This window comes from Cyanistes caeruleus, chromosome 1, assembly GCF_971803275.1.
Source record: "Cyanistes caeruleus chromosome 1, bCyaCae1.hap1.1, whole genome shotgun sequence".
NCBI classification, from domain to species: Eukaryota; Metazoa; Chordata; class Aves; order Passeriformes; family Paridae; genus Cyanistes; species Cyanistes caeruleus.
In genome coordinates this window covers 52,123,326-52,143,161 of record NC_141701.1, presented here as the reverse complement: position 1 = coordinate 52,143,161, position 19,836 = coordinate 52,123,326, and the positions used below count along the sequence as shown (strand labels likewise).

General features: G+C 39.4%; 1 protein-coding gene across 1 annotated transcript; it reads right to left on the bottom strand.

The window, feature by feature from the left end:
- Nucleotides 1–6,822: 6,822 nt before the first annotated feature.
- On the bottom strand, nt 6,823–19,338 carry NAPG (NSF attachment protein gamma). Its single transcript, XM_086892743.1, has 12 exons — nt 19,123–19,338; nt 17,056–17,123; nt 15,829–15,913; nt 15,229–15,246; nt 14,639–14,669; nt 14,066–14,175; nt 13,862–13,928; nt 13,123–13,193; nt 12,231–12,309; nt 11,640–11,719; nt 10,757–10,886; nt 6,823–9,798 (listed from the first exon to the last, which is right to left on the bottom strand). Exons 1-12 carry the CDS (start codon nt 19,176–19,178, stop codon nt 9,649–9,651), a joined length of 945 nt encoding a protein of 314 aa, XP_086748869.1. The 5' UTR covers nt 19,179–19,338; the 3' UTR covers nt 6,823–9,648.
- Between the last annotated feature and the right edge of the window lie 498 nt (nt 19,339–19,836).

Genomic DNA, 19,836 nt, shown 5'->3' with positions numbered 1-19,836 from the left:
CCATCATGGTAATTTATGAGATTGTCTTATAAAGTAGACAAGTAGTGTGCATTTTTTCCCCCTTTTTTCTTTTTTTTTTTTTGAGGAGGGAGACAAAGGAAGGAGGCAGGGAGGGGACAAAGCCAACAAATGTCAGACTCCAGGTCTTATGAGAATTTTAATGTCAGCAATTAACTAAGGACTGACAGTATATCAGATTTGTGCTAAAGCTTTAAATGCATAATTCAGAAGTTTTTCCATATTTCTGAATGCCAGTACTTCAGGTATGTTTATACCTTTCCAGAACTCTTCATTCAATCCTGCTTTCACTAAAGGCAGAATACAAATGCTGTTGACCTGAGGTTACCCACTCACTATAACTGGAGAGTCACAGCAACATTACTGACTGGAAGATTTATTCCTACCTGCCATTACTGCTTAGGAACTGTCTAATTAAAAGCCTGTTAGACCAACAGAATGAAACATGGCAATTTCTAAGTAACAAATAGGAGGAGAGTAAGCAGGTACAGGATCACTGGGTGTAACAGGGCCATGACCACAATATGTGACAATAAATTCTCATGACAGGAGGGAAAAGCTGAACCAAGGCATGTAGCAGAACCAGAAGTGATGATGGACGGCTAACCAGTCCAGCAATTAGTCTAAACAGCATCAAATTCCTATTTTAAATCCATACAGTAGTACTATTTAGAGACTAGTATTTTTCATATTATTGCAACGTGAGATTTCTGCATACTGTTATCTTGTGGGTCCTTCAGCTCTGGAAACTGCTGCAATTCAGTAATAACTCAAACAGTCCCAAGAAGCTTAAAGACAATTTGCCTGGAAATGAATGGTCTTGACAAATGGTAGATGTTGTTTCAACCTCCAACTCATCCATGGCCTCAATCTCCCTGTCCACTTATGTCTTCCACTCAGTGCCTTGGCAAGCACCTTCCAGCCTTTAGAAACCCTGACAGAAGAAGAAAGTATCTTTCCCCCAAGAGAGGGAGTCTGTGGCTGGTAAACACATACAGGAGTCCCAGGCCAGCCCTTGCCTGCCATGGAGGCCTGTCTGGGAGAAAGGGTGGAAAACCAAAAGCTTGCAATCCTTCACTGCAGGAATTTTGGCCAGTGGGTACAGCTGGCTGCCTCAAGGCAGTGCACCTTGCACAGCCGAGGATCTGCTGTACTCTGTCTGTAGGCAAATACATTAATGGGGGGGGGAGAGAGAAAGAGAGAGAGAGAGAAGGAGAGTGAGTTTACTGCTTAACATGCAATTGGAGAGCACTGGACTCCAACTTATCTCCCACACTGAGGTCCAGGGACATTGAATTGATGATCTAGATCTGAAACTAGAGCTCAGAATTTGCTTCTAGCTCCATATTGTGATTGCAGTATTGGCTACAAAAGCATCCATAATTATTTTTTTAAAAAATCTACATCACTGAAGGAATAAAAAATAAATGCCATTTCCTTACCTTTGTTACTTCTTGTCCTTTCCTGAATGATTTTTTAAGCCATATGCACTCATGGGTGCTGATGGATCTGTGCACAGACTATCACAGTGTTTCATCCTCTCCTGCTGGCTACAAAAGTTTCATTCTTTCATTCTTTTAACTTCAGCACAGATGGGATTGCATCTTTCAGGCTCTTCATGGAACTTCTCCTTCATTGAGACATTTATATTAAAGAGACATTTATATTAAAGAACTCAACCAGCAGAGACAAGATTATAATCAAGAAATGTCCTGGACTTCTGCTCCAAACAATTTGATTACAGTCTGACTATCAGAGTTGCAAAGGTCCACAGGCTGCCAGTCATCCATCCAAAAAAAGCTCAGAACCCTTGGAAAGCCATGAAGTAAGACTCACATGGTTGATATGTAATGTGGCATCCCTTCTACAAAGTGAACTCTAGGGACAAATGTAGTGTAGAGATTGAGAAGGTGAACAAAAATATAGCAGTAACTGAAATGTTCATCTGAAGCAAAAATCACTGCCAGATACTTCCACCCATTCATTAGAAATCAGGAATATCAGTGTCTTTAAAACTACTCATAAATGATGTTTAGGAAAATTAGGAAGAGAGCCAAAGACAAATACCTACACAGAAATAACTTAGAAGGCTGACAAAAATCATAGCATTCCTATTTTAAGCAATTAATTCACAGGTAACCCAGCTGTCTCAAAATGCTATAATTCTGTATCATATGGCATGTGCTATGTCAGTGAGGCACAGTTAACTTAAAGAATTATATAGTTATTAAAGAAGTATGAATTCAACACTCAAAAGAAACAGTTTGGTGACAAATGACAGCCCCTAAAAAATCTTCTTCAGGGTGGACAAATAGTTTGTACATTTGAAATTCAAGCCCTCATTTTCTCTGCCACAACTCTCAACATAGGTATGGCCTAAATCTAATGATTTTGTCTCATATTCACCTGTTATTTATATTTGGTAAAAGATAAAATGGAAAACAGTGACAAAATGCCAGCCTTTCTGCCACTAACACAGCACATCCTGGATTCCTGACAAAGACCATGAGTTTTTCCATCTGCTCCAGACCCATGATAATTAACTCTACTGGGAAACTACTGTTTCTCTTCAATGGACACAAACCAAGTTTGGCCCTTTTTAATTAAAATGTAACTATTTCAATATGATGAGAATACATCTAAAAATGGTCAAAAGGGTGAAAACTTACTGGAATATCCACCTAAAATAAAGGTTTCGTTTCTCTTCAGCCCAAAATAAAAAAATAAAAACCAAAAAAAACCCCAACCAAAACAAATCCAAAACCATAACCACTCAACCTGAAATTGATATACAACAAAGCCTTCAAGAATCACTCCCACTCCTGCAGCAAAGACAAAATGCATGCAACTAAAAAGGGAAGGAAACAATGAAGCAAACAGGATTCCCTTTATTACACTCTTTGTTCAGTTGCTGTGCATCTGGAAACTCCACTGAATAAATGCATTAGATATAGAATAGTATAAATTTGCCATTAATTGAAGGGACATCATAAAAAATGCTTTCCCCTGCCTTGCATCAGAATTACGCTCGAACTGCCTTCAAGTGTCTGACAAAAATAGTGACTTCTGTGATTTACACAAGCTATCAGATGTGGGATTCCTGCTGTCCTGTTATTTGTCAATGAATGTATTTTGTCTCCAGCTGTTCCTTCACCCTTCTTCAATGATCAGGAAATCATAAGAGGACACAAGTATTCAGCACTGGGCTGGAATCCTCCTTGGTTTCCTCTCTCTAAGTTCACTCCTTTCCATCACACATTGCCTCCTAGTCTCTTTCCATACTTCAGTCATAGTGAATGTACTGATTAACATCTCCCATATTCTCATTCATAAAGATCAAAGTCCTAGTAGCGGCAGTATCTATATTCATAAGTGGCCAATTTTTTAATTATAGCAATACAACACTACATATAGTCATCACTGGAATTATCCACAATACAAACTCAGAAAGAGAAAACCCAACAGTCACTATACCTGAAACACCTTAAAAAAGATTACTCTGAATTCTCCCCTCCTACATTTTTAACAAACTGTTTCAAAGTCCAGTGAATTGATCACAGATGTGGAGTATTCCCATATCTGCTACCTGCAAAACAGATACATAGAAATTTGTCCTAGAAACAGAAATCTCCCCAAAAGTGTTGAAGCAATTAAAGTATAGCCCAAATTACAGTAAATATCAAGGCATCCCATTACTGCACTTCAGTCTTGTGAAGAAACTCTACTTCTGAAATAGGGTTTCTGGTTTAGATATCCATGACCTTCTGAAATAAAAATTATCATGTTGTAAATACCAGTAGGGATAAGCATAAAGCATGTGTGTGCACTCAGGCTGCTACTTGCACTTCACTACCTTGGTTGTATGTCATTAATACCAGATTTTGTTTGGCCATAAGGTATTCACACCTGTTCCAAGGTGTGAACTTTTCCAATCATGGCATCTCCAGGGAAAAGGTAGCAAAACCACACAGATGTGAAGCCATTTGACAGCCTGTCCATGAAGAGATCACAAGTAGTTCTGTGTTAGTACACCCAGAGCCAAAATGTGACTAGTGTGTGCACTCACCTGCATACTTTCTCTCCTGATTTCCCCCTGTCCCCATCTCAGTCACAATAAATTTTCTGCTTCCTAATGGCTGCAGGATGACAAATACAGAAAAACAAATGCATCTCAGTTTGAATATTAACATGCATGAGCTACAAAAATAATTTAAAAAAAATATTTATATTAAAATCTAAAGGGAAAAAAGAAACCCCGAATCAACAGAAAACAAGGGTGTTTTCTTTCACTTTCCAATGTTTCTCAGCAGCATGGTCTTTCACCAAACACGTGTCTTGCATCAGGATTAGACTGAAGTATTTCATAGTGGTGAGAAGTAACTCTTTGATGGTGTTTCAAAGAAAATGACCTCTCAGGAATTCCCATGAGGTGCAGAATCTGGTGCATTTGGGAAGATAAACATTAAGGCAGTAGCAGAAGTTACCAGATCATGTCTTACTTAAAGGAGAATTTTAAAATATACTACTCTTTCTGCAGCTGTTACTAAAGCTTTGCTGTATTTTGCTCAGCCAGTGTTGCTACACAGCTGCCTTACCCTCCCAAGTTCACCCAGCTTTAACCACTCACTCCTTACACACCCAACCTGTGCTCCAGGCTCCAGTGCAGCTGAGAGGATCCTCATTCTTCCCCCAGTTATTCAGCCTGGAAAATCACACATTGACACAAAAGAAGAGCCAGAAAATTACTGGATAGTGGCCAATTAAATAAAATAGCTGGCACCTATAAAACACATGGGGTACTATAGGTCTTTACACTTCATGAATTCTCTGCTCTATTATTACCAACACAATTACTCTGGGACATTTGTTGAGCAGTGCAGTGCAGTGCAGCAAGCATTGGCTAGACAAAGTTGTCAGGTACTCACACAAAAAAGTCCCTGTCTGCAGCTATAAGGTTTTACCTTTCATTCCTGAATTCCAGTCAGTTAGTGACAAGCAAAGGATGTAATGTGTCTGTGTTCAGACTCCCTCACATGGCACACAGCAGCAGAAACCCTCCCCAGCACGGAGACATCAGTCATGCCAGTCCTTCCCTCCCTGCCTCTGTGGATGAGTCAGGAAGTGGCATATTTTTTTAAGCAGACTCCTTTCAGCAAATTACAGCTGGAGCTCTCAGTTCCATCCATCAACATACCATTGCCTGATGACCAGCTTCCTCACTCCTTCCATTTTGATAATTTCCCCACCCCCTATATTTGTTGATATCTGTGCAGGAGGCATCTCATAAAATTTTGTGGCTGCACTAAGACTGCCAGTTTTAACAGAATCAGCCAGCCCTGGAGTTGAAAGTTTCTTTTAACAGGTTATAGGGCACACTGGCTACTGTTTTACTTTCCCACCCACCCACCATCCATAACCTGGCTCTCATCTAACCTCTCTCATCCATAACCTCACCCGATTTCCCAGGCCCATATTGAGAGAAGTGAAAACAACCTAAGCTGTAAGCCGTAAGTTGACTTCCACGACTTCGGGCAGGTGTTTCAAGCCACGAGAAGCAGCAGCAGCAAGGGCAGGTCCCCGTGTGGCTCTTTCTAACCAAACCAACACTCCAGCTGAGCATCTTTAAGCTGTTCCAGACACGGAGCAGAGGATGCCGGCAGTGGAGCCAAGGCCCGTGCCAGCTCTGCGGCACCATCTGGCACTGAGGGAACAACGCCCTTGGGAGCAGATCCACGCCGGGCTGCGCAGAGCTCAGAAAACACGCAAGATAAAGGCACGGAAACACAAATCGAAAACAAGCAAGACAACTACTGGCAACCCATTTTCACAGTGCACATGCTGGGGCCCGCTTCTGTCACTGTAGGACTGGAAATTTCTCTGGCTCAGTCCAAACTGGTCGCACCCCGGTGAAGATGCTGGCAGCGCGCACTGCCGAGTCCGGCCACGCTCCTCTTCACTATTCCCACTGGACTCAGCAGATGAAAGCACAAGAGCCACATGCTCTCGAAACGTACGTGCAGCCTCGCAGCTGCCTCTCCGCTCCCGTTCCAGGCTGACGGCTGCTCTGGAAATCACGGCAGCGGCACTGAAACAAAGACCCGCCAGCTCTGCGGAAGGCGGTCAGAGACAGCGCCCGAGCACATCCTCTGCAACAGAGAGCAGAGACGAGCCCAGCTCCTGGGCACGCTGGCCACTACGGACCATTAACTCACAGATTCATGTCCCTGTTCAGACTCAAAACCGCAGATCCCAAGTGGTTCCCTTCTGCTCTCTCAAGTTACATCTACTTCCTCCAATTTTATTACCGCTTCTAGTCGCAGAGGCTGGGGTCGCTTCTTTTTTCCATTTCCTGCATCCAAAAAAGCTCACTACTTATTATAAATCTAGATGACATGGCTCCTTTTTTTTTTTTTTAACTTTTTTTTTCTGAGAGCAACTTAGTTCTTATAATTTTACACAGCTGCATATTTGCAGCATGTAAGGAACAATTATGCACTGGTAGAACTTCAGTGCCAGATTCAACCTTCAAACATTCCAGCAAGTTTCAGTTTAAAATAGTAGAAAAGGTGATTTTTCTACAATTATGAAGTCTCCAAAGAGGTACAGAATTCACATCCTTAGGTTGTGTGAAATCTAGTCGTTTTTCAAACTCCCCATTGATTCCAACTTGAATAATGACAATCTTGTATTCTCATGCCAAAAACCACTTTGAAAATCTATTCCAGTGAGAAATATAATTAACATTTATTTTCAAATGGTGGCCCTCAGCAGGACCTGATCAACAAAAGAGAAAGCTACCACACATGCCTTAATTTCAAGTTTTATTTTTCATGTTGGTGAAACACACAGCCTCTTCTCAAGAGGCAGCATCTGTAGAGCTGTTACAAACACATTTTGTACTCTATTACACCATAGATTTGGGAAAAGAACAAATAAAGCACAGGTTTCACACTGCACTTGATCATCTGAGTATTAAGTTACAGATAATTTAGAAATCTTCTGTTTTTACATATACATTGCATCGGCCATTGCTCAGCCTCCATGCACAATTTAACTTTTGTTTTTTTATTAGAGTCAACACTGGTTTTGGAAATGCTCTTGCTGTAAATGTTATATTTTCCATTTTAGATCACTTAAATGGTATTTACATAAGTGTGCAAATTGCTTTGAAAGATAGAAACAAACACTAACACATAATATACAGACAGTTTTTTCTATAGTTAAACATTTACTAAAAGGCAGTTAACATTCCTAACACACTTTCACTAAAATAGGAGAATAAGTTATATAAAATAGACCATCTTATTTTCAGATGCTTCCATTTCTTCAGATTTGGTCTTTGCAGCAACATTGCAATTAAAGATTAAGATTCTACTACGAAGAATCAGAAATGTCAATTCAATGGCAGCTTAACATGTTTAGTACCAGTTACTTTTGTTCCAGATTTTCCACACTTGGCACAGAACAAAGAAACAACTTGAGGGAGGGGGGAAGACAGATTTGCACTTCTTTTTTTTTTTTTTTCTTTTTTGGCCATATGAAAAGTATGTTTTAAAAATGTAACACAAATTTAATTTTTTCTTTTAAGGGCCTGTTAATGTTACAAGCACAGTTTAAATAAATCTGAAAATTCTTCCACAGAAGCACACAAAGTTCCCAGTTTTCTTATGCACCTCATAATTTCAGATACATGCAATTGTTCACACACACAAAAAGCAGACTCCTTGGGCTCACGCAATAAAACTGATTTCAGAACTAGAAGGAGGAGGAAATGCTTGAAGAAAATTACTTGGTGTTCCCTGAGTTCCTATGTGTGCATTTTTTTGTACCTGTGATAAAGATTTGCCATAGTAAGTGTCATGTTCAACTTGATTAACAAATCCAGAAGGCAGAAGTTAAACTTCAGTTAAACTAAAGCGAGTTCCTCCAAAAGCAAAAATTCTGTAAGAGTTCTAGAATTCTAGAGTCTTCAAAACCACCTTTTATGTATACCTGCAAGGATTTTTTGAAAAAAGCAACTGACTTCCTAAAATTTCACAGAGCCAAAGCTTTTACATACATCATCAATAACAAAGGGAGGTTACCCATTAGATATTGAAGAACTACAGGTACATCTTAAATAGCTTTAAAACTAATGGTTGTTATTATTACACCAGACAGACACAAAACTGGTTTTTGAACACCCACTAAATACTGTGACTTTCTAATGTGACAGCAAATTATGCTGCAGTTTGTGCTCCCTTCTCAATGTTACTGAGTGCTATTCACCCCAAGTGAGCATTAGCCCACTAAAATTTGAACCTTCATCACAATTTTGTCAGACACATGCTTGATATTTCTGATGACATCCAACTCCTTAATATGGCAGAAATTAGCCCAACATTTTAGACTGTGCTTTTGGTCTGTTGTTTACAGAGCTTTGGACATCACATACAAATCCCTGCTGGATTCCAAGTGATGTCACCCTAGTGCAGACCTTGCTTAGGTCCCACTGAAGAAACAAGCCTCAGGTACAACTTCTAGACTTGCCAACTTTTAAACATAAAATGGTGAAACAAATTTGGGACACCAAAGAAGCTTGCAAAACACATGATGACTTGAAACCAAATAGAAATAGGATGCATTAAAATGTGGTTACCTTGGATTCTAAGCTAGTTTGAAAAATGCCACTTAAAGGAGATCTCAGTTCAATGCTTTGAAAATATGAAAGAATCAAACGTCTTAGACTAGCAAGCTAATTAGCAAATAAACACCTAGGACACTCACAAACTCATCACTGAAACATTCAACCTAAGTTTTTGTTAAACATTTGTCTTCAGAAGTTTATATTCAGTGCATATTTCCTGTTAACTTCAGCTTCTTTCTTGCTCATGGCACGCTTCAAAAACATTGTTAAGAATGGTTGTTCACTCCTTCCTTTTCTACGGTGGACATTACAAACACTATGGACACATGTATTTCCAAGTACTTCAGGTCAATATATTTCTTTATGAGGAAAGGCAGATGTGTATTTTAAAGCTTGCAAGATAACTTCAACCTACTTGACTTAGTGTTTTTCACACTCATGTGGATACTGTAAAAAATAAGGTATGAAAATAGTATTGCCCGGTGGAGTAAAAATGTGTTGAAAATAAACTGAACGCTCCCCCTAGTGCTTACACAAGTAAAAACCCTGCCTGGCACAGTCTGCCTTAAATGGTCTTAAACAGCAGATAAATAGCCAGATGAATGATCATACATTTAACTATGAAAACAACTGCAAACATCTTACTGGGAGCAAAAGTGTCAGCTGTTGAAATCCAGCATTTGAAATTTTATACCATTCTCTCTCCAGTGCTTCTGAGGTTTTAGTTTCTTTTAAACTGTGCTTTTCGTAAAACTCTTCTAAATTTTTTTCCCTGTCAGCTGAAGGCAAGGCCCTAAGGAAGCTCCTGCCAGGTAAGAGATGAAGTCCAAAGATGTTTCAAGATGATGGGTATAATCATGTTTTTTCTCCTGCATTGCACCCAGAAGCTGCCAAGTATTAGTATTCCCATATCACAATTGCAATGAAGCTCTGGTAAATCTGGTACCTTTGGATAAGCTCAGCATCACAGGTCAGTTAGATATTTATGACAACCTAGTCTGTAGCTAGCACAGTCCACCAGAATATTCATCCTCTTCCTCATCAGCATGAGAGCCCACTGCAGCTGGTCCTCTGGCTTTGTCTTGGGCAGCGTTTGGCGATTTCTTCTTGATTCCACCTCCCGGGACCACCAAGGTAAGACCAAGCTTGGCATACTGACAATAAAAAAGCAAGTTTAATTTCTGTACTATCATAAAATTGACTGATGCTCACAATAAGCAAGCAGGCAACATTCAGAAACAGACTGATGATGCTCTCAGGGTGTATTTTTCCAGCTTGGAATAAATACAACATTGGTTCATTATTCTCTCTCTCAAATACTCTGAGAATGAGATATGAGATCTGCATTGATGCTGCTTATATCAAACAAATTGGTCACATAGCTTCTCTCTCCTCTTTTTATGCAGGAAAAAAATAATTCCAGTATGTAGCTTTTCATACATTAACTAGTATTAGATCATGTAAACACTCTTACAAGTGTTGTTCAGCAAGACTAGTAACTTTATTTTTACTATTCAACGAAATAAAATTAGCCAATACTGTTACAAGGTTTGGCAGGGATGGATGTTTCCATTATTTCACACCTTTTCTATCTTACACTTCCTACAATTTACAAATTCAATTAAATAAAAAATGGTGTGGAAAGAGACACTACTTGCTCCAATTTCATAATCTATCCTGAATGAGTACTTTGCTAGGAATAAGCAATGCAAAAAAACATTCAATGATGCCATCCCGTGGGCATCATGCTCTGTTCATGTTTATGCACATTTATCTGCTGCATGGTATTTCTGAGAAAAAGCAGAAGCAGCAAATTATTCTTGCCCTTATGGAAGCAAGCAAAAGAGGATCTGAACTCATTAAACAAATCAAGCAAATCCTTCACAAGCTGCTCTTTCACCCAATCCTTCGCACCATCTTAAAGGCAGGCAGCACCATCACTAGCAGGCAAAATGAAAGAATGCAGGTAGCACACAGCCAAAGTTGGCCAGCATGACAGGAAGTCACAACAGATACATGGACTGTGCTCTTCTTATCTTCCTCTACTAGGAAAAAAAACCCCACCCTCTTAACCTGAAAAAAACAACCCAATCACAGGATCTGCCTACTTACATCATTATCCATGTATTTGAAGAGTGGAGAATTACAGACTTCAGAAACTTGATCCTGATCTTGCTGATCATACCCTTCTAAAAGTTGTTCCAATGCTGCACAGTCTTCACTTCCATTAAATCCTGGTATACTGAAGGAAATTAAGAGTTGATTTCTTCAGGTACATGAATCATGTCCATAAAAATTAAGCTTTAAGTAATATTAGTTAGCAGATGGCAAATAAGACCACAGTCATAGCCAAGACGAAACAAGAATATTACATTTTTAATGTTTTTTTCCTGATTAGTCAATAAACTCTTCCTCCACTTTACATACAGAAAAATTCTGTCATGAGTTTCTGTATATAAAACTGGAGATCTGGAGATCTGGAAAACGTAAGCAAGATGTTTAAAGACTGACCTTGAAATATTATTTCTAAAGGTAAAGTAGTACAATTTAACTTATACATTTGTTCATTTCACTAAAAAACACAGTTTAAGTAAAAACATGTTGTTTTGAGATTTTGCTACTCAAGTTCCAATGAAGTTTCAAAGCTGAAATGAAGAATTGCCAGGTTTAAACATGAATCCATATTTTAACATCAAAAATTTCTCCTGTAACATGGCAAGAACTTTTAATTTCCATCTCATTTCCCCTGTCACACATAACTAGATCTTTATGACTTTGTATTTTAGGTTTATTAAAAATAATCACTGTACCATTACAGCTAAATCTGTTATGTGTGAAATAGATTCCTGATAGCCATAGACCAGGGAACATTATTATTGCACTGTAAGTCAAGAGAAGTACTAGTCAAAAATTTATGAAAAAACAATGTCAAACAAGATAGATCTACACTAGTGAAACATTCAGTTTAGAATTATAGGACTCAATGTACACTTACCTGTAGCTTTCCCTCACACATCTTTCTGCAGCAACATAATCATTTCTATGAAGATGAACTAAGACTTGAGCAATAGTTTTCTAAACAAAAAAAAAAAAAAAAAAAAAGTAAGCCTTATGATTATTTAGAAATTAACAATAAACTATGATAAAAATAGTAGACTGTTATTATCTGGTATGAGAAAGGTCATTACAATCCACTTACAATCCATTACAATCATCCTAAAATCCTGACACAGGTTAATCACAACAATCCAGGGAAAAAGTAGAGCTGGCATGAAACAGGTTATCTCCTATAACATTTTAATGGATTGTTGTCCCAAGTAACAGTTTTTGAAGTTTGTTCTTTTGATAACATCTTTATTTTTTACATGTTGTTTGGTTTTGACAGCTCCTGTAAATAACAGCATCTTATCTTAAAAATTATAAAAGCACAGCTAAAGTTTGGGGAAACACCACTACCACAAGCTCTCATCATTTAGCAAGAAACTTATCACTAAATCAAGAGGTACCCAACATCTGTCAGATGTCAGTAACACCAAAAATAAAAAAAATTGAAATGTATTATCAGAAGCTGTCTCTTAGAATTTACCTTATAGCAAGTGGGGTAGTTTTCAATTTCCTTATAAATACTTTTTTCCTTTTGAAGAGACAGAGCAGCCTCATCTAATCTAAAAACCAAAAAAACCAGAAACATCAGTGCCAGGAAAACAACACAATGAACACAAGGCTAATTACAAAGTGTTTAATACAGTGGCAAGTCTACTGGAATAAAGTAAAAATCAGCAGCAGATCTTACTAACAGAGTAGGCAAATAGTCAGCAATTCCTTTTGTGTACATGCTAAGAACATCTCTGGTATTTATTCAGAGAAACCTTGGTTTTTGTAACATTGTACAAGATGAATGCTTTGTTACATACACTATAAGCTATCAGTAAGTCTGACATCCATGAACAACCAATATTGTTCTTAAAGGACCTAAATGAGTCAGTGAAGCAAGTCAAGGTCAAGTTTGGTGTAGGCAATTTACTATTAAATTTGTCTCACTGAGACTCCAAGATTCACTCTTCTTTAAGTCCAGAATCAGACTGCTGCACATTTCTTTCTTCAGGTTAGTCCCAATTCTTCTGTTTTATATCCCACAGCTATTGAAGACTTTCAAGTACTTTCTACATATTAATGTTGGGAAAAAAAAACAGAAAGAAAAAAATCCTAGAAGTAGTTTAAGAAGAAGTTTAAGAATTAATGAAAACTGGTGTTTTCACAGAGCAGAAGTCTTTCAGCTCATTTTCCACAGAACACAAACTGGTGGTTCCTGGATGAACATGGCATATCCCACAGAAACTGGATCATAGTTTGAAGTGAATCTCAAGTAAGAATTAATAGTACATAAACCAAACAACACCAAGACAAAAAAAAACACAATCAAAATCACATTTTAAGATTCAATTACATTAAAAGAACAAAATGAGATAAAGCTATACCTGCGTCCTCTGACCAGAAGTCTTGATGCCTTCCCTAGCATTTCTAATGCCTGCCGTAAACGTTCTTCATTCTAGAGAAGAAAAAAATAAAGAATCCAGACATTCTTATTTCATTTGCACAGAATTAAGACTGCTAGACCTTATCTAAGTGTGTCACCTGTAACTTAGAACAACTGTTAAGTTGTCAGATCAGCAGTTCACATGCTCAAGGGAAACATGAAGTGTATTGGTGCTCCCAAGTTCCACAGCCAGCTCCTATTTGGATCTGTTCAGCAGAGGAACATCGATGCAAATTTACTAATCTGGAAACACATGGCAACTGACAATGGAGAAGTACATCAAAGCCACTTGCAAAAAGGCAAATCGCTGGCTCATGCAATGGGTGATGCATGCAAAATCTTCTGTGCCTTCAGGGATTTCAAATTATTTTGGGTTCCAGTACCCAACAGCAGACAGGCTCTCTGTGTCTCAGCACCCTCTGTGCTACCCAACAAGAAGCAGAACACTTGAACTACAAAATTCACATTCTGTCAAGTCCTAAACTGAGAAAAAGGCAAAGCAAACTGATTCCTAACTTTTGTCATCTCCTTCTCTACAGTGTGAGAACCTTCAGCTTCAGGCACTGATGTTAAATGAAGGAAACATAATTTAGAACCTAATCTTAGGCTTTTTCTTTACTTCATAGCTGAAAGGAAAAAACCCAACAAACCGAAAACACCCACAGAAATCCCCCACTTACTTCAAACACAGATGCTGCTTGCTGATAGAGCTGTACAGCCTTCTCTGGACTCACATTTTCTATTAACCTGTAATAAACATCAATACTTTCTCTTCAGATGAAAGGAAAATATTTTTTACCTGAAAGCATCAAAAAGACATAAAAGAAAACCACAGACATACCCATGCCCTGCACAGATTCTAGTCACCAAAAAGTCAGACTCACTTTCCAGCCCGTTCCAGTGCAATGGCTGCTGTGTCTGGTGTCCCATTCTCCAGGTACATCATACTGGCTTTCTCAATCAGCTGAACTGCTTCAGGGAGCCTCTGCATCTCCTGCAAGGCAACAGTCACAGGAACACTGTTGTCAGGAAAGGAGCTTATGTGCAAGGACACAAATCAAAGCATATTGCAATAATTTATTAAGATTCTAATTTTTATTTACAAACTTGTAGGGCTAGTGAAAGCTGACCACCAACTCCATAAAATTTACTTTTAAGTACTAAACTTCTGTGTAAGTAATGAATTTGTGGTAGTTTAAAGTAAAAGCAGCACCACTCCTCTGTTACCCTCTGACATGAAGAACTCTTCTTTCCTTCTACAAAAGGAAAACTATTTTTCCCCCCCAAAATACAAATGTTGTATCTAATCTACTGAAGGTAGAAGTGGGGACTATGAGTCAACAAAAAAATTTCACCTGAATATGCAATTTGCTTACATATACTTGTAAAATGGTCCAGTGCACAATATTCCTCACTACAAAATGGAACTTAAAAACAAAAACCAGTTAAAAAAATACCTTCAGCATCATGCCAGCTTGTTCATAAGCTCTGCAGAGAAAAAAAATGTACAGTTTGGTTAGAGATGGTGTATTACAACAAGCTGTAGTTATGAAGCAAATGTTAACTTGCACTGACTATCTAACATCTTCACTGTTGATATTTAATGCTTTGAGGATGTTTCAAGTGTTTTATTTAATGACATAGCACACATGTAACTTTATCTTCCACAAAATTAAACCACAATTCCCAGTAAAAAATCTATTGTAACCTGATCCCCAGGTAATATCTGGATTATTGTCATCTCTGAAGTACTCTTTAATTAAAAATGTCTTAATTAGCTCAACAGTGTAGAATTTCAGAATTACTGAAGTTCATCTAAGAAACAATATTTGCTATCATAGGTGCTGAAAAATGCCAAAATCATAATTTCTTCAGGTGGCCATTACAGTTTTCAGACTTTCCTAGCTCACACTTCCATTGAACTAATTTTGAAGCAGCAAAATGATTTCAATCAGAACACTTACTACACTGAGATCAAAATGACAGTTCATGCTTGTAGTGTATAGTAAAAAATCTGTTTCAGATTACTTAGCACTTCTGTACTTACTTGGCAGCATGAAAGAGACTGGACATAAAATTGTTGAAGTCAAGGACAAAAGCCACAAAAACATAATGCAGGAAAAATATTAATGTACAAAATCTTATACAACTGCTAATTTCAATGCAAGGAATCCCATAAAGGCAAACTGCACCTACTAAAACTGCAGGCAAGTTGCCAAATATAAATACTTCTAAGGATGGGAGAACTGCAATATACCAATGCATAGCTACATATAAAGTTGTAAAAAGCACATTTACTTAAAATATGTTCCTGCTTATTAAACAGTACTACAAGTACTGCAATAATGTCAGAGCTTCATTTAGTTTGTACTATGCTTGTAATTAAAAACCAATTAAATTTCTGAAGCAATACCTAGGTATCTCAAGTACCTCTCAGCTGTTCTTCAAGACATTAACTTTCTCATCAACAGTTCTTCAGTTTTCCCACTCAGAGCACACAGGAACAGACTTTTAAAAAGCAATTCAGTTACACTGACAAAATGTGCAAATACATTAAATAACCTGCTACAAAACTCCATTACTTCCAATCTAAGTAGCAATTAGCCAAATTCTTGGAAAGAAACAATCTCAATCAGTGAAAAGATACGCTTTGTTGTTTTCATGCGCCTCCGCTTCCCGTAAACAGGCTTCCCGTGCCTGGTCAAACTGCTTGGCATTCTTAAAAGCAACAGCTGCAAGAAAGCAAATAAGGATTTTATTTATAGCTTGACATTGTCTTCTTTTTTACCACTGCTGCTTGAGAGTTTAGCTACCTAAAGATGCAAACAGGCTCTTTAAATCCATGGTAACAGTTTACCAAGGTCTTCTCAAAAGTCACAGACAGTTCTCCTTGTTTCATTAGTTACTTAGTTACCAATAAAGACATTTATTATCAATACCCCTTCCATACCCATCCACAGTATCATACATAGCTCTCAATGTGTTTATCTGGACATTGAGAGTCACTCATGTTGTATTTTAATTATAGAAATGGAGGAATACATATTTATAAAATTTTATTCGTTAGGAGTTATACAAAGTCAGAAATGTGCCACCAACAAAGCATACCCATAACTTGGTCAGCAAAATCATTTCAGGGTACAAATATGTATTTCTATTTTGTTTAATTCTATTCTACTAATAAAATATAAAGTAAGTTTTAAAATAAATTTCAATTTATAAATGCTCCAGTTGTTCCTCTAAGTTCATATTTTTGTATTCTATCTTAGGTGAATAAGTAGGAATAATTAGAGTAAGAAGCCACAAGACCATGACAAATTACTACTATAAGAAAGAAGAAAATGCTTAAGAACAAAATGAAATCAGCTAGGAAGGATTTTATAATCAGTGTGTCACTTAGCAGTGGAAAAAAGGAGGAATAAGACCTTACTGTGCCTGAAAAAAAAATCAACCTGGCAGCATCTCTTCTTACTGAGACAGTGTTTGACAGGACATATTTCATAAGATGATGATAAAGCAAAATTTTAAAACCAGTTTGAACGTCTGTTGTTTTGTAGATAAAGTCACAGGATTTGGGGGTGGACAAGTGGAAGAAGGAAAGAAAGTTTTATTTTTGTCACATATAGCAATATAAAAAATGGTTGTAAGCTTGAAAAAAAAACTGGTTTTGGAAACCGTTCTAGATCTCCAAGTACAACCTGGAATTTATTTTACAGTGCTACCAAGAGGGTTTTTTGTTGCTTCATCTTACATTCAAGTCTTTGAAACAATTTTACTTACACAGCAACGTAATAAAAATATGTAAAACAATATTGGGGACTAAGTTTGATGAATACTTTGAAATATATTTGGTGGTATTTATAGCCACACATACCTGCCTTCCCATACTCAGTAGCTGCACTGTCATAATCTGGTTTCCACTTTAAGAATCCAGTTTTCAGGCTAAAACACAAGAAACAATTAGTCAAGATTTTATGTTTTACCACCAAGGCACTTCAGATACATTTCAAACTTTAGAATATCCCTGGAAATGATGAACTACCTGTATGCCAATATTATGGTAAAAACAAATGCCAGAACTGTTAAGAATTGCATAAAGCACTGCAATTATCTCCTATAATTACAACCCTCACCCTAACATGCTTCTACTGTTTCCAGAGAGTCTTCCCAAGTCCATCTTCACAGCAGTAAGGACTCAGCAGAAGAAAAATACTTCCTCCTGCACCAACATGGTATCTCCAGATTTATAATACTGCAACACCTGACATTTTTTTTTTCACACATCAGGAAATGTTCAGCATTCCTTTGCAGGAATCTACAGGATTTTTTTTTGCTTCTGAGAATTATCAAAGGCTCTCCAATGCATAAACAAATAAAAAAATTGACTTGCTAACACAAAGACTCATATGTCATTTATATGTCTACAATAGATCATGACACTCCAAGGTGCCACACATAGGTATAGATAATAGGCAAAAATGTACATTGGAAAATTAGGTGAGTCATTAGGTATCTGGAATTCAATATGCTGACTTCCTCATTTCGAAACGAAATTAAAATATTACAGCCTACTTGTATATTTGTTGTAGGCCAACACATCATATGCAATACATTATTTACTTGGCAAAACAGTTGTATATGGATCCTAAAGTGGACTTGTCTTACTTGGATGATAACCACTGTGTAACTCTAACAGAAGCCTTTATATTGTGTTATTTTTATCACAGTCAGAGTCCCAAATGCATCAAGCTGAAATACACTATGCACTCAATCTACACACAATTTGAGGTCTCAGTGCCTTTTATTTCAAGTGCTCTCCAGATAAGCTTCAAATTAATTCTGCTGGAGGGCACTTTTGGTCAAGTAATTTGAGTAAAATATGCTGCGTTTTTTCAATTTCGAAGTTTTCCCTCTGTGCCAACTTACACATTTGATCCATGATTTCCAGAGGGCCTGTCACTATTCTTACTATAACTATGGCATCCTTGGATTAGTACATCTCTACTGTATTCTGTGCAATTCAGAGTTAGGAGGAAAATGGCTACATTCAGTGTTAAAATATACAGCAACAGAGTATCACAGATGTTAAGCTCTCCAAGACAGTAAGCACAAGGCTTTGAAGCCACCTAAGAAGCACCAATTTCACACTTCCCACTGGCAGGAAGCAAACACACAGCACCTCAGCAAAGTCTAGCCCTTTTATCCAACAGTCTTCATAAGGCTTTTCTCCCACTTATCTATAGCATTAAGATGTGCCAGGTGAGGTTTTAAGAAAAATTTGGAAGAAATTTTTCACAGAAAGGGTTATTAGATGGTCTGCCCAGGGTCACCATCCCCAGAGGTATTTAAGGAAAGACTGGATGTGGAACTCAGTGCTCTGGTCTAGTTGGCAGAGTGGTTTTGGGTCACAGCTTGGAGTCGATCATCTCAGAAACTCTTTCAAACCTAATTGATTCTGTGACTTGTCTTCCTCCCACTAACTTTAGCAGAAGGGCATAAGTGACACTCGTCACGCTTTGCTGTCAGCGTCGGAGCAATAGAGGCCACAAGGCCCTAAAGGAAACTGCTCAGGCTCCAGGCCTCTGAGCCGCACGGCCACACCGACCCCACCGCTGAGCCTTAGGCCGCCTTACTTAGGCCCCTGTAGGGCAGGAGGCCTCTACAACACCCAGCCCCCGTAGGGAGGGACCCCTCAGGCAGAGGAGGAGCCGAGCACCCCCCACTCCCTCCGCGCCGGCCCCCCGCGGCCCCGCCACCTCCCTCCGCTTCTCCCGACGTGCCGCCGCCTGGCACCCGGAGTCTCCCCTGCCCGGCCAGGACTGGACACGCCGCCTCCACGGGGCAGGAGCGCCGGGCGGCCCGGACAGCGCGGGTGCCGAGCTGGCAGCCGCTCGCCAGCTCCCCCCAGCCCGTACCCTCCGCCCCGCTGCCCTCCGCTCACTATTTCTCCGCTTTCGCGATGTGCTCCAGCGCCTCGTTAATCTTCTGCGCCGCCATCTCGCCAGCGCGGCGGGCCGGGCTCGGCCACGCTCCTCCGCCTCCCTGCGCTGCGGCTACGGAACGGCGCAGGGATCACGGGCACCGGGAGCGGCGGGAGGAGCGGCCCGGGCCCCGCCTGCTCCCCGCGCCTGCGCTGGGGCCGCTCCCGGGGCGCCCCGAGAGGCCGGGGTGCCGCGGGCCGGGCCCGGGCGCGGAGCCGCTGGCACGGCCTGTGCCGCACGGGTTCCCAGCGCCGGGCTTGCAGCGCCCCGGGGCCGGCGGGCACCTCCCGTGCACAGCCCCGTCGTGTGCTAGGCCGACAGAAGGTTTTTAAAAACCAGAATCCCAGAAGCGTTAGGCTTGGAAGGGACCTCTGGAGATCATCTGCTCCACCCCTCCTGCCAAGCAAGGTCGTCTAGAGTAGGTGACACAGGAACGCGTCCAGATGCGTTTCGAATGTCTCCAGAGAGGGAGGCTCCACGACCTCCCTGGGCAGCCTGTTCCAGTGCTCTGCCACCTTCAATGTGAAGAAGTTCTTCCTCATGTTGAGGCGAAACTTCCTGCGTTTTATGTTGCATTCATTGCTCCTCATCCTGTCGCTAAGCACCACAGAAAAGAGTCTGGCACCATCGTCTTGACACCCTCATTTGAGACATTCATATGTATTGATGAGATC